General features: G+C 40.4%; 1 protein-coding gene across 1 annotated transcript; it reads right to left on the bottom strand.

The window, feature by feature from the left end:
- Positions 1-8,546: 8,546 nt before the first annotated feature.
- On the bottom strand, positions 8,547-16,303 carry LOC121869767 (the record flags this gene model as incomplete). Its single annotated transcript, XM_042371329.1, is given in 2 exon segments — positions 8,547-8,634; positions 14,862-16,303. Coding segments are annotated over 2 exon segments (282 nt in total), but the record flags the coding sequence as incomplete, so codon positions are not given.

Raw genomic sequence — 16,303 nt, forward strand, 5'->3', positions numbered from 1 at the left:
GTTTGCCAGGGGCTGGGGTGGGGGATATACCGTATATCACGGCCTATAAGACGAAATTTGAACATTAAAAAAATCTGCCCAAAGTTAGGGGGTCGTCTAAACCACCAAGTTTAAAATTCTTACCTCTTAAATATTGTGGTTTAGTGTGTCAAGAGTGGTGATGAAAACATCGTAAGCCACTCACAAGGTCTTACCACTAATTATTTTATACTGAAACTTACGTTTGGCAAGCTGGATTCAAATTAAGATTACCGGTATATTAAAATAATAAAAATGTATTATAAACCTGTCTAACATACCGTAAAAGAGATTTATACCCCTGTAATAAACACAGCTATCATCACACACCCCTCCCCACGCCCCCCCCATTTGCCAGTGAGGAGACAAGAAAGGAAAAGTGCATTAATTCTTGAAACTATCGACGGTTAATTACAGACGCTCAAGTGACGTCACTAGTGTTTACACTACACCAGCTGGTAATATTTGATGCCATTACTTGAAGTGAATTGGCCTTATTTTAAGTAACTAACTATAAATAAATACAAAAATTAAAAAAAAGATCAAAACTGAGAAATAATATACTGTATGTATGTTGTGTTGTCAAAGTAAGAGGAACAATTGTGTAAGTACGTAATATTTTTTCACTCAAATCCTAATGAAACACTACTGGAGAACATTCCTTTGTCGCAAAACAGTTTATAAATTAAAGAAAATAATTACAGTGTGTTTAATATATTACAGTATATTATAAATAAATAAATAAAACAAATAATTCGGTAAATCTATTTAAAGTAAATGGAAAATAAGCAAACATGTTATTTACCAAGACCCTTCCGTCTGGCTCAGGGTGAGATGGAGGGGAGATAAAGAAGGCTATTTATAGCCCATCAGAAGTGACCAGTACCCTAATGCACCATAAATAATTCATTGAACATTCATTTTTTGTACATAGTATATTCAGTATATATATATATATATATATATATATATATATATATATATATATATATATATATATATATATATATATATATATATATATATATATATATATATATATATATATATATATATATATATTTGTGTAATAAATGTATGTAGTAAGTACATACTGGTAACCTTTTTCACTCAAATCCTAATGAAACATCACAATTAGAATACGGTGGTTGCTGTTGAACCACATGTTGTATAAATAGTCACACCACCCAGACGAGGGAACACTCCCACCACGCTTCAGTGACGTCACTAGTGTTTACACTACACCAGCGAGTATAATTTGATGACATTACTTGAAGTGAATTGGCCTTATTTTAAAAAATCAAGGATGGTTGGTAAAGGACTACTGAGTCAGTGGGTAAGTGTCACATTTGGGGTACTGGTCTTATACAGCAAATAGAGCTCAAAAGCTACTTTTTAAATGGAAATTTGGGGGGGGCGTCTTATGCACCCCGCCGCCTTATAGGCCGTGATATACGGTAGTTGACAGGATGGAATATATATATATATATATATATATATATATATATATATATATATATATATATATATATATATATATATATATATATATATATATATATATATATATATATATATATTTGGTATGTTCAGAGAGAAAGTAGTTTTCTGTTGTCTAATCCATATTAACCACAGCAAGAGGGCTAACAATAACAATTATTTGATTGAGAGGCATACATGCATAAAAATCATGTTAATTCATCATTATTATTACTGCTTCCTGTGCAATACTGAGACTATGAATTGTAAGAGAGGGGAACAGCCATCACTCTAAAGTAATTCAATATTTCAAAAAATGGTATTATTGTCGTTTTGGTCATCCAGCGAATTTTAGGATTTTAAGTTTAAGGTTCGGTTCGGTTAGGTTAGGTTAGGTTGAAATAATATTTTTTTAACTCCCAAATAGGTGGATGACCGAAATGATAATTGTAACAACATTATAAGGTGATGTTGGCTATTTGAATTAGAACTAAAATGAGGGATTGATATCCCTGCTCATCCTACCTGACAAATTCCAATCCCATATCCTACAAAATGTTTATTTCATACATACAGTGAGTTCTGCTGTAACTCGTGTTTTGATAACGTGAATTTGCTCGAACTTGATTTATGAATAGAGGAACGATATTTGTATAACTCGAACGCTTGTTTGCTGTAACGCGATTTTTGCTTACTATTTCTCCAATTTTGTGGTATTAACTGTGAATATGGTAAAGAAGAATGTCTCCAAGAAGGGTTCTGGTGATCCCATTCCCGGTGATGATCGTAAAAGAAAGGCTATAACACTTGAAGAGAAGCTCGATGTTATCAACCTCAAAATCACCCTTCTCCCCCATCAAGTTATATTCATATTTTTTCAAGGTAGTGTTACATTTACTGTATGATTTCATTATTAGATATGAATGTAACATTTATTTAGACTGTGCTATCCTTTGTGTTAGGCTAACTACTAAATTTTTTTATCGATTTCAAGTAGTAATCTGCACCTAACCCTATTTTTCTCCATAAGCCCTGTTATTTCTATTACGCGATTTTCTATAACACAATATTTTACAAGAACACAACTATTACGTTATAGCAGAACTGACTGTACTTTCTCTTTATATGATCCCAGCATCTTTTTAACTGTTTAACAGTCCTGGGACCCTGCCCAGGGTTGCCTGCATTGAACAAAGAGTCAATGTCTTGCCATGCCTGGAATTTTTTTTCTGGCAGGCGAGGGTTTGAAACCTTTGAGGTTAGGGTGGCTTCCCTATCTTTAATAAGGGCAACAAGGTCCTGACAGTGGTACAGCCTGCAATAAAAGGGTACAATGAACATTTGATTAATGTCTAGTTTGGTGAAGATGTCAATAGCATTTACAGATATTATTGTTGCTATGGCCATGTATGGGATAGGTATCATAATGCTAGACATACAGTATATTTCGAGTTAACAATACAGTACAGTAATTGCTTTTGGCACAAAGATAATTTCCTGTCTGATAGACAGTTAACAGTTATAGTATGTTGATATTTTTCAAGATTTATCACAATTTATCTGTACAGTGTGTTCAGTTTATTGAGCACCCTCTTACATCCTGTGCAAGGTGAAGCGTTTATAGCGCCCATCTGGGAAGTATGCAAAGTTCATGCTTGCCTTTATGACTTGTGCATTAAGGGCATAAAAGCCTGAAGGGTCATAGGTTTTGTCAAGTTACATAAAGTGAGAGAATGATGAGTGTGTGGGGGGAAAGTTCCCGGTACATTTCATCTGTTTATAGCAAAGTGTGGCAGGTCCCCAGTGCCAGGCCTATCACTAGGAGGAGGGATATCTGGTCAGGGAGGGAAGCGGTGTTGGTAACAGCTGGGGACCTATAGGAGGAGGTCATAGGGCAAGTGAGGATGTAGTGAGAGAGGGTGTGAGAGTCTGGTTGGCCACAAAGTTTACAAACAGTGCGGCCAGGCTCAGGGTTGCCAATGTACTCCCATAGGTACCTGTACACTAGGCGCAGTCTCGTGTACATAATCTGTTGAGATCGAGTCAGGGATTGATACTCTTTGTAGTGGCGGTTGTCGTCACCGGTTACAGCGTCATAGTGGCATAGTGTGATGCTACCCCGTTGTTTCGGGTGTGTCCAATTTTCGTTGAATGCCTCTCGTTGTGTGGCGTGTATGCGAGATTTGAGATGATTCAGGGAGAGGGCGAGAGTGGCTTCAATATCTTCTTCTTGTGTAGCTTCTTTGGCAAGTCGATCAACAGTGTCACAGGCAGTTATTCCTATATGTGACGGGATCCAAATAAACCTGACACGGATGTCATCAGTTTGTTCTAGCCCGGCGGCAGGGGAGGAGGGGGAGGGTAATTTGAGCCTCGCTAGCGCAGAAGTGCTGTCACTAATTCTGTTCATAACTGTTGTAATATATAATGCATAATACTTTGGTATATTCTACTGACTTCATCCACAGACCCGGCCATAATTCTCTAGTGACAAACTGAATTCTTTGTTATCAGCCTTATTTACCCATATTCACTTATGTAATCGTATTTCATACCCAAAATTGGCTTATAATCCAAGAAAATAGACAAATATTCACATTAGCCATGCTGGTGCCTCCTCCCGGGAAAAGTTTAAAGCGCCAATGTTTTGATGGTCACGGGTACCAACCTCCAAGTCTTCCGCCAGTTGGTACACCCGACTATACCACGATGACGTAGTTACAACAAATGACAGTCGGGTACCACCATGGCCCACCTTGAGAAATCACACAATTTTCACTCCATTGTATTACGACCGCCGGGACACCACAGCACACCACGGCTCATCTTGCAAGTGGCCCTTTGTTTCATGCATGTCGGTCATAGTCGGTTCACGTCGGTCAGTCTTGTAGTGTACATCTATGGTCTACCGCACAACCATTTTTCCCACATGTTTTTTTCCCATCATTGCCAAGGGTTTTGAGCCATTAAGTCAGATAACCCTGAACTAAGCACTTAAGTCTGGTACAGAGGTTAATGTACAGTACTTAGAAACTTTAAAATTTTGATTGGGGCAGAAAAGGGGAAAGTACCGTTGTTTTGCTTGGGCCCCTCAGGAGAAGGTGTCCCTCGTATCTCTCTTTACTTTACCATTATCCTCTTTGCCACAGATCGGCTCGTTAAAGATCCGACTGAAAACCAAGTCCCGATCACGGGATACTGACACTACTGAGGTGACACACACACACACACACACACACACACACACACACACACACACACACATTCGAGCTGACAACAGTATATATTAACCTTGTATCTGTGTATTCATCAGTTAACGTGAAATTGTTCGAGACAACTGTATGCCGTAAGTTACCACTCGCTTATCAATTAAACAAATTATGATGTTTGAAACACTTTGTCTGTTGATAATCACACAAACGGTATAGTACCAAGTGCACGTGAACCGAAAAGGCTTTAATGTGAATATAGTCACGCTCTCTCTCAACCTCTCGTATCTTCATATATAACTGGGTATACGGTACTATTTTTCCGAGAGTCGTACCGCTGCACTGCCAAATGGACCATCGCGCTACTGCTGCCAAGGCCAAATCAGATATGTTTGGGTATACGGTACTATTTTTCTGAGAGTCGTACTGCTGCACTGCCAAATAGACCATCGCGCTACTGCTGTCAAGGCTAAATCAGATATGTTTTATTTTCCACTCGGTATCACAGTATAGATGCTGTCCTCTGAAGATTCTCGTCAGATTTTCTTGTTAATGCGAGTGGGATCGAAGACAAAAAATATGGTTTCTGTTGGTACAGCTCACAGATTTGTCTTCTACCCCAGTGGTGAACGGTTATTGGCATTCATATAATTAATTCCCAATTAAATTGTTAGTCCTGTAGTTGGTTTTGTGAATATTAATCCTCTGAAAAAAAATGTCCTTTGAATCCGGTTTCTTCCTTAACCTAACAATTCAGAGGCGAGTACACAGGAAATGTAAGATGCACGTAAACAGCAGTGGGTGTAGTGGTACCTCCTAGGGGACCTCACATACCCACAGAACAATTATAAAACCCATGACTTCCACCATTCAATAAGATGTGTTTCAGACTTATCTACTTGTAAGCTTAGTCCTTCCTTAGCGATAAAATAAAAACTATGAATGTGTAATCAGACAAGATTTTAGGTACAGTAATTCTTTGACACTCTTCTCTATGAGCACTGCGAGTAACTACATGCAATAGAAACAAACTAGGACTCTCCTTGTTCAATATGTTCAGTGGGGTAACTGTTCAAAGCTTTAGATACCACACCATCTCTACTTACTGTTAAAACAATATACCCTTTAACAAATAAGGAATCCTCCTCCCTTACAGTAACTGGTTGGAACGTCAGATCTGTTTTCACTTATGTCAGGGTGGAACCTTTAATACCGGATCTAACCTTTTACCACAAGCCTACACCTCAAGATCCTCATAGGTGCATTACTCTATCCCTTTTGCGCGGTCAGTTATGCTATTGTCAATTACCGAGCACGGACAGGCTCCATAATGTACGAGAATCCCCACCACTTGATCAAATCTGCTGGTCTTTAATGAATTCACACTTAGTGCAATCATAACTGGCATATTTTATTTTGGTTTTTCTTTTTAGTGCAAATTTGTCCTTAACTTTAAAAGCCCTGCTCATGTTAAACCGGTAACTATGTGTGGCAATTTTATCGATCAAAATACTTTAAATATACGGACGAAAATGCTATAGAACAAAATGGTCTAAACTGCAGATACCAAGACTTAGGATGCATTGAAATGTAAAGGCGAGACAATTTTATTCTCAAAGTAACTACACATTAGTGGATCATTTTATCTTGCCACTCGATAGCCCTACCTGGGGATACAAAATATTCCTTCAGAATGTCACGAACTGACATAGCTTCTGCTGTAGGTCTTGTGACGCCGAATCCACAACAGATAATTCATCAAGAGAATATCCGTCCATTCTCGAAATCAGTCTGGGTACTGACGACTCAGGTTGACTCCGTCGGTGTGAACTGGAATGAGTCAAGTCAAATGACTCGATGTGCTTGGTGTAACTGCAGCCTTAAAGTCCTAAAATTCACTATATAACCAATAAGATAATTTTACCCAAATTTCAACTGAACTTTAGTCTTAAATTGAAAGACTTCTGGTCAATATTTAGTATTGTTATACTGCCAGATTCTGCGCAGTACACTGTAGTGGCCTATTAACTCTTAGGCCAAAGAGGTTATTTCATGTATAGCTTAGTTTTCCAAATACTGTATCTTGTTTGGCATTTAGTATTTGACCACTTCTGGTGGTGTTCTCAGACATTACCAAGAACAAACTATTCGTTTTTCTCAATCTTGATACGAGAAGTAGTATTGTAGTGGAATCCTCCCCTACACACGCTGTTTGTCGCTGAGTAGCCGACCCCGCGAATTCCCCAGTGTATGCCTCGTGGTCTAGTTCAACCAGCGCCGCCTTACATGACGCAGGTCAACTATTAAGCCACGCCTACCTCCGCTATATAAGGCCTGACCTCGTGGTGACCTACCTCTCTCTACCAACACCAACCAGCAACACCTCCACCTCCTGCCTGGTGGCCCTCACTCCCGCCGGCGAGCATGGCGACCCACAAGCTGGTCCTCCTCTGAGCACCCTCACCAACCAGCTCTCTCTACATCACACTTGTAACCATGCTGCCTTCCCAGCACCAAGCTGCATTGTACATCCAATACAACATGTATACAGAGAGCACATTGTGAGTTTCCTTTCTCCATCCTATCCTGAGTGTGAACCAATAACCCATACACCACAGTATTTTGAACGATTAGAAAAGAAATATCACATTAATTTCATCTTTGTTAGTAGACCATGTTGTGAAAAGGCCATTATATTTAAAGATAATATATCAGTATTTCAAGAGGAGGTTGAAGCATTTAATACCTTAAAGGATTATTTTACGAGAATTATTTTGGACAAACTTTCCACATAGACGTAGTCCAGGTTGTATTGTAACCAACGTTTTGATTCAGTAAAATTGAAAAAGATTCATATTATTCCATAAAACACAAGTAGAATAATAATTGAATTTTTATTGGTTTCATATAAACTAAATATAAACTTAATCCATGAAAAATTAACTTTACTTGAACAGAATATAATACATTATTTTCTACAGGGAATAGTCCCTGGGCACAGCCGTTTGAAGAGAAAGTGCTTGTAGTTAAACACTTTATACTGGAAAAGTAAATTCCCACTGTAAAACTGTAGGAAGGATCCATCTCCCACTAACCAGGGTAGAGCTCGAGTAGGAACATATTTCTTCTGATGGTGTACTCAAAAATAGTTTTAAAGCAAGACAACTTTCGTAGAATCTCGACAATTTTTGTCCGATGGGGTATAAGTCACACTGTAGTGGATTTCTCCCCTACAAACGCTGTTTGTCGCTGCATAACCGACCCCGCGAATTCCCCAGTGTATGCCTCGTGGTCTGGGTCAACCAGCGCCGCCATACATCACGGAGGTCAACTACTAAGCCACGCCTACCCCCCGCTACTTAAGACCTGACCTCGTGGTGATCGCTCTCTTTCTACCTACACCAACCAGCCAGCAACACCTCCTCCTCTTCCGCCGCTGCCTGCCGGCCCTCGCTCCTCCTCCGCCTGCCTGGTGGTCCTCGCTCCCGCCGGCGAGCATGGCGACCCACAGGCTGGTCCTCCTGTGAGCACCCTCTCCAACCAGCTCTCTCTACTCAACGCTTGTAACCATGCTGCCTTCCCAGCACCAAGCTGCATTGTACATCCAATACAACATGTATACAGAGAGCACATTGTGAGTTTCCTTTCTCCATCCCATCCTGAGTGAACACCAAACATCCCATACCCCACAAATGGTGACCCCCGGAGATTCGCACTCACACAGGATGGAGGAGAAACAGATCACGCTCCCAGTCTTCAAGCAACATGGAAGACTATACAGTATATACAAATGTTTCGTAAAATACCAAGTTGCAGAGGTACTGTACACAAAATACTCACCAAATGTATAGCTGAACAGTGAGGTGGGTGAGGCTCCATCAATAACCGAGACAGTCTGCCCAAACTTTTCAATTTCCCTATCAAAGGCCTGTTAGAGGAGAGAAACAAGGTCAGCAACAGTGCCATGAAGGGGAATGGAAAATGTCAACTTATTTTTTCACCTTCCTCACAGTAATTATACCTATACCTTACACAACAAAACACACAATCAGTACTACTCTATGTACCAGTGTGTGTACTACAGTCAGTGGCGTAGCTAGAGTGTGTGCCGCCCGGGGCGGCCCTTGAGTTACCGCCCCCGTGACCCTACAAAAAATACATATTGCACAGTGACTCACTCTTTTATATATATATATATATATATATATATATATATATATATATATATATATATATATATATATATATAGTTTGCCTTACTGTTGTCAGACAAAAGCCACCCCGATCAAAGTAGGGGGCTTTTGTCTGGGTGGCTTTTGTCGGGGGGGCTTTTGTCTGTACCCCAGTGAGGATAGTGTCTTAGTATAAAATCGCAATGCTGTGAAACAAAATCTTAATATTTAATCTCAGTACCGCAGCAAAAGTCACATCAATATTTTTTAACCAATACTTTAATATTTCTTACCTTATAGTATTATGTCTTCCAACGAAGTAAATAACTGGATCGAAAACACAAGAGAACTTAAAAGTCGTCTAGCCTCCCCTCGTCTTGTCACGATGGAGACTTGAGGAGAACTGAAGTGAATTGCTTGTAACTGGTGGATTGGTCGGCTGTACATGAACTGATATGACCCGAGACTGCATGGTTTTGCAGCTACTGGAGACGTTAATTCTTCCCTTTGTATGGGCGGCAAGTTAATCCTCGTCATGTCTGACCTAACACCTGACCCACACCACATGAGCTCACTGGCGTACTTGTTTGAAGTTGTTTCCTTAATCCTCAACAGGTTACAGGTTGTGTGTGTGGGGGAGGGGGCGCATAGCAAGGGTGTACATAGCTCATGACGTGGCCGTGATGATGTGGGTCAGGTGTTAGGTCAGACACGACAAGGATTAACTTGCCGCCGATACAAAGGGAAGAATTAACGTCTCCAGTAGCTGCAGATATGGGTGATGAGCAGACCCAAAAGTGCCGCCCGGGGTGGACCGCCCCCCCCCCCGCCCCCCCCTAGCTACGCTAGTGACTACAGTGATATCCCCATCACCCGGAACAGTCGGGGCAGAGCACTTCCGGGGACGAGAGATTTCCGGGCGGGGGATTGGCGGTCTCGTATTACCGACCTCCCGATACGATGTCGGGTTATCCGTCGTCGGGTGAGGGATAACTGGGTCTCTGGCCTGAAGTTATCTTGAATAAAGACAAAAGCTAAGGTTCTCTAGTGTTTCCCACTTACTGAATGTACGGTATTGTACGGCTCCTCCCCGACTTACGACGGGGTTAGGGACCCAAATCCAGGTCGTAAGTCGAAAATGCTTAAATAATACATAGAAAATCTAAAATGGGTGTCTCTTTGTCTTCTCAGCACCACAAAACTCTCAATTTTACGCTTGCCAGCCATTTTAAAGTGTATTACAAACGAAAAATTTGCCGGTACACAGCGCGATCACTGACGGCAGGACTCGAAAATACGTAATTTGACAATTTTGGTACAACCGAGGCGGGTCGTAAGTGCGGGTGGTCGTAAGTCGGGGAGGAACAGTATACTCAACTCTATTCATTTTTTTCATTCTTAACACAGCTCCTACACTGTATTCTTGGCTTATTTTGTTCTAGTACAGTAATGTACAGTAGTGCACAACACAGATTGTAAACAAAAACGGCAGCTAGCATTGCGTCTTATATAGCTGTGTCTTATATGGCCGCGTGTCTTATATGGCCGCGTGTCTTATATGGCATATGCGTGTCGGCGTGTGTGTATGGTCTTATGGCGTGTCTTATGCGTGTCTTATATGGCGGTGTCTTATATGGCGTGTCTTATATGGGCGCGTGTCTTATATGGCCGCGTGTCTTATATGGCCGCGTGTCTTATATGGCGTGTCTTATATGCGTGCGTGTCTTATGTGTCTTATGTCTTATATGGCGGCTTATATGGCGCGTGTCTTATATGGCGTGTCTTATATGGCTATATGGCGTGTCTTATATGGCCGCGTGTCTTATATGGCCGCGTGTCTGTCTTATATGGCGCGTGTCTTATATGTCTTATATGGCGCGTGTCTTTATATAGCCGTGTCTGTCTTATATGGCCATTATATGATGTATATGGCCGTGTGTGTCTTATATGGCCGTGTGTCTTATATGGCCGTGTGTCTTATATGGCCGTGTGTGTGTCTTATATGGCCGTGTGTATGACCGTGTGTCTTATATGGCCGTGTGTCTTATATGGCCGTGTGTCTTATATATTGCTGTATATTATATGGCTGTGTCTTATATGGCCGTGTGTCTTATATGGCCGTGTGTATATGGCCGTGTGTCTTATATGGCCGTGTGTCTTATATGGCCGCTTATATGCCGTGTGTGTCTTATATGGGTCGTGTGTCTTATATAGCTGTGTCTTATATGGTCGTGTGTCTTATATGGCCGTGTGTGTTATATGGCCGTGTGTCTTATATGGCCGTGTCTTCTTATATGGCCGTGTGTCTTATATGCGTGTGTGTCTTATATGGCCGTGTGTCTTATATGGCCGTGTGTCTTATATGGTCGTGTGTCTTATATGGCTGTGTCTTATATATGTGTCTTATATGGCCGTGTGTCGTATATGGCCGTGTCTTTATATATGTGTCTTATATGGTCATTAATGTATATGGCCGGTGTCATGTTGTCTTATATGGCCGTGTCTCTTATGCCGTGTGTCTTATATGGCCGTGTGTCTTATATGGCCGTGTGTCTTATATGCTGTGTGTCTTATATGGCCGTGTGTCTATATAGCTGTGTCTTATATGGCTGTGTCTTATATGTGTGTGTGTCTTATATGATGTGTCAGGTCTATATATGGTCGTGTGTCTTTATGGCTGTGTGTCTTATATGGTCGTGTATATGGCCGTGTGTCTTATATGGCCGTGTGTGTGGTCTCTATATAGCGTGTCTTATATAGTTGTGTCTTATATGGCGTGTGTCTTATATGGCCGTGTGTCTTATATGGTGTGTCTGTCTTATATGGCCGTGTGTCTTATATGGCCGTGTGTCTTATATGGCCGTGTCTCTTATGTGTGTCTTATATGGCCGTGTGTCTTATATGGCCGTGTGTCTTATATAGTGTCTTATATGTGCGTGTGTCTTATATGGTCATGTCCTATAGTGTGTCTTATATGGCGTGTGTCTTGTCTTATATGGCCGTGTTCTTATAGTCGTGTGTCTTATATGGCTGTGTGTCTTATATGGCCGTGTGTCTTATGGCCGTGTGTCTTATATGGCCGTGTGTGTATATGGCCGTGTGTCTTATTGTGGCTTATATGTGTGTCTTATATGGTTGTATATCCCGTGTGTCTTATATGTGGCCGGCTGTCTCTATATGGCCGTGTGTCTTATATGGCCGTGTGTCTTATATGGCCGTGTGTCTTATATGGCGTGTGTGTCTTATATGGTCGCGTGTGTGTCTTATATAATGGCGTGTCTCTATATGTGCCGTGTGGTCGTGTGTGTATATGGCCGTGTGTCTTATATGGCGTGTGTCTTATGCGTGTTATATGGTCTTATATGGCTGCGTGTTCTCTTATATGTGTCTTATTGTGTCTTATATGCCGTGTGCTGGCCGTGTCTTTATATGGCCTGTGTGTCTTATATGGTCGTGCCGTGTCTCTTATATAGCTGCCTTATATGGCGTGTGTCTTATATGGCCGTGTGTCTTATATGGTCGTGTGCGTCTTATATAGCCGTCTTATATGGTGCGTGTCGTCTTATGGCTGTGTCTTATATATGGCGTGTGTCTTATATAGCTGTGTCTTATATGGCCGTATATGGCCGTGTGTCTTATATGGCCGTGTGTCTTATATAGGTGTGTCTTATATATGGCCGTGGTGTGTCTTATATGGCCGTGTGTCTTATATGGCCGTGTGTCTTATATAGCTGTGTCTTATATGGCCGTGTGTCTTATATAGCTGTGTCTTATATGGCCGTGTGTCTTATATAGCTGTGTCTTATATGGCCGTGTGTCTTATATGGCCGTGCGTCTTATGGGCCGTAAGATACACGGTAAAACGATGAAAAATAAACACGAACAGTTATCCCTGAGCAACTGACCGCCAGGATGACAGGATGGCCAATTACAACCCAAGATGACACAAAGGATTCACAGCTATCTGACACTTCACACAGACCAGGATAAGTCTCCCTTGGCTAATACGAGTACCCATTAATCACGGCGTAACGACTCGTTGGTGGTAGAGCTCGAAATTTTTCATAAACGACGTACAGTTCTGTATAAAAAATGCACAAATATTAAAAAGTATAATTTTCTTGATATTTACTCCAATGGAAACGAATGTGAACATATTAGAGATTACTGAATTGGCTGAGTACCTTCTCTACTTACCAACTTTCATTTGTACCAAAGATGTAGGTTTAAATTCGGGTATTATTGCATCTCCGCACACAACAGTCCTGCCACTAATCTATTATCATCTTCCAATAAGACGACTAATTATAAGATAAATTTCTTCTATTCCATTACCGTCACAAATGTGTAAAAACGGACAATGTATCCAAAATTTTCTAACATTAATCATCCGCCATTATCACCTACCTCACATAACACACTTCGTGTCTCCTTCATAAATCATCACACGCATGCGTTCCCGTACACGTCACGCGGCCAATCAAAAGCGTTCTTTGCGGTACAGCCAATTAAAATGATTTGTGATTTAATTCGTGAAATTTTTGGCCCAATCAAATTCGTTTTTATTTTGGGTCTCTCTCTATACCCCGTTAAGTGAGAAACAGCGTCACCAACCTGTACTAATCCCAGAATCCAACGACGAACAAGAACCAGGCCAATAAGGTAAGAAATAAGTGACTCCATCATATGGCGACAGTCAGTTAGGTTAAGTTTTTGCATTTGCTTTGCCATAATTTGGTAAATTTGCATTGTCACACCGTTCACTTTTAGCAAGTAAAAAATATATTTTTTTAGTGTATTTGTGTGTGTTGAGACCGAATTTGACTTTAATTTTTGACGGAAATTAGCCGGGTTTTTTTTTTTTTGGCAATTTTATATTTCGTTTGACGTTTTCCGAAAAAAGTGGCTAAGCGACTAAAAAATACACAAAAAAACACTAGAAAAACAAAAACCTAACCTAACCAAACCTAACCTAACCTAACTGACTCTCACCTTATGATGGAATCACCTATTTCTTACCTTATTGGCCTGGTTCTTGTTCGTCGTTGCATTCTGAGACTCTTACCCAACGTCACATATGTTGGTCTTTGCGATATTTACATTGTCTTGCTCTTAGTACACTTTACTGAGGTTGGGAGAACACCACGCGATCGAAAAAATGCTACAGTTTCTACGTTTTCCCCCAAAACTCGCAATCAGCTCCATATAATTGAAGTGACATTCATCGCAGACTGCCATGGTCGGAACAACTTGAATTTTGAAATATGAGACCCAAAGTAAAGCTCAAATTTGATAGTGCCAAATATACCTCGAATTAAACCCCAAATCATTTGAATTGGTTTGAAAAACAAACGCTTTTTATCGGCCGCGTGACGTGTATGGGAACGTGTGATGATTTATCAAGGAGACGCAGGAGACAGCAGTGTTGGGGGAGAGGCAGACGATAATGGCGGGAGATTAATGGACGAAAATAAAGAAAATTTTGGATGTGTTATCTCCGTTATTATACATTTCCGCCGGTAATGTAATAGATGAAAATTATCTTATAATTAAACGTCTTAATAGAATATGACAATAGATTAGTGGTAGGAATGAACGGTGTGTATACGCAGTAAGGCCCATAATTTGTGTCGGAAAATGCCCCACCAAATAAAAACAGAAAAAACGTCCAATTTCCGACGAAAATGAAGGTCATAACCAGTCTAAACACACCAGAAAAGCATATATTTTACTTTCTAACAGAGTTGTGTGCACTAATTTACCTAAATTCGTTCATAACATCAAAAACCACAAGAATAACATTGTTTCAACTTTGATGTCGTATAGTGGTAACAAGTGAAACTATACCGATACAGTCTGTCACCACCACAATCTACTAAATCAACCAATAAATGCACATTTTCCCACCCAAATAATACCCCAACAACTACTCAGTAATGTTTACGTTACATATCTGATAAAATATTAATAATAAATGTCTTACCAATGCCTCAGGCGGATATTTTCAGGGCTGTCAGGTCGTCTTACACATGTTCCGTCCTCCAGCTTGTCCTTGTGTCCAGTGGCTGTCAGGTTGGTGAGGAACCCCCAGACCCACCAGACGAGAAACTCCCCCTTGTACCCTGTGATGAAGGGGTTTAGTGACGCTGTTAACTCATAGATGGCGCTCACCTTCATTATATCATCCCTTATTACTTATTGATAATATAAACAGCCTTTTGGATAATCATTTATTACCATCTAAATAAGACTATATTACCATGTTGTAGAGTCTGTGAAAATATAATGAGCTTTTGGTGTGAAATAACTGAATAATATATGGAATTCAAGAATTTATCAAGAAAGAAAATGACTTCTTTATTGGGGGGACTAAAGAAAATTATAGATGTATTAACTATAAATTTTGAAGTATTCTCACTAGCAATACTGTACATTAATAAAGCCTATATGTTGGTGGTACTTATATACTGCCTATGGTCTGTTTCCAAAGATAAAGGCCGCTGCTTACACTGTTAAAGACGCCAATGAATTATATAGTAGATACAGAAGGAACCCAGGCAGACATTTATTGAATCTGTTTATTTTATTACGAAACTGTAAAAATTATATGAGCTTATGAGTCAACATTACTTAGCCTAGGGATTCAGATGCTTATTTATGTAAAAGTCACAAATTTAAAGAAACTTCCAACTTTGATAATTATATTTTGTATTCATATCTTTCAAATAAAAGTCAATTGTGATCTGGTTTTTCAAGTTTTGATAAATTTACCATAACCAATTCTAAGGGTACACAGAAACTACAGTCAACCCGCTAATGATTGTTACAACCTCCTTAACTACCGGTAAAACAAGTTAGAAATATATAAAAAAAACAGTAAAATTAACAATAGCAAGACGATAACCAACACATAATGAAGTTTTATAGAACAAAATAATAACAAAAATGAAATATCTTAAACAGTTATGATGTGGTGGTTAGCCTAGTTAAGTAGTTAAGATTAATCCCCGTTTATTTCTTTATTTCAGACACGTGAGATCTATCTGGAGTGACTACTGGCCATATTTCGGCGACGGGGGGAATAATTTAGTCCAGCTCGGTGAAAATTGTTTAATTCAGCTTCAGCCATGGCATTGTAGTGGACATCTCCCCTACAACTGCGTAGCTGCAGGCCACCTGCGACGTCTTCCCTAGCAACCAAACTAGCGGCCCAGGGGGGGGGGGGCGTCACCAGATGCCACGGTATCCTAGCAACTCAGTCAAAAGACAGGCTACTTCCTGGGTTTTCCGTACATGACTCACGGCTGACTCACCGCTGCTGTGTATATAAGCTCTGTCTCTCCATTGAGATTCATTCTGGCCTCTCGACTGGAACACGCAACACCTCCTCCTCTGCCGCTGCCTGGTGGCCCTCGCTTCTCCTCC

Source organism: Homarus americanus, unplaced genomic scaffold, assembly GCF_018991925.1.
Source record: "Homarus americanus isolate GMGI-L3 unplaced genomic scaffold, GMGI_Hamer_2.0 scaffold40254, whole genome shotgun sequence".
Lineage (NCBI taxonomy): Eukaryota > Metazoa > Arthropoda > Malacostraca > Decapoda > Nephropidae > Homarus > Homarus americanus.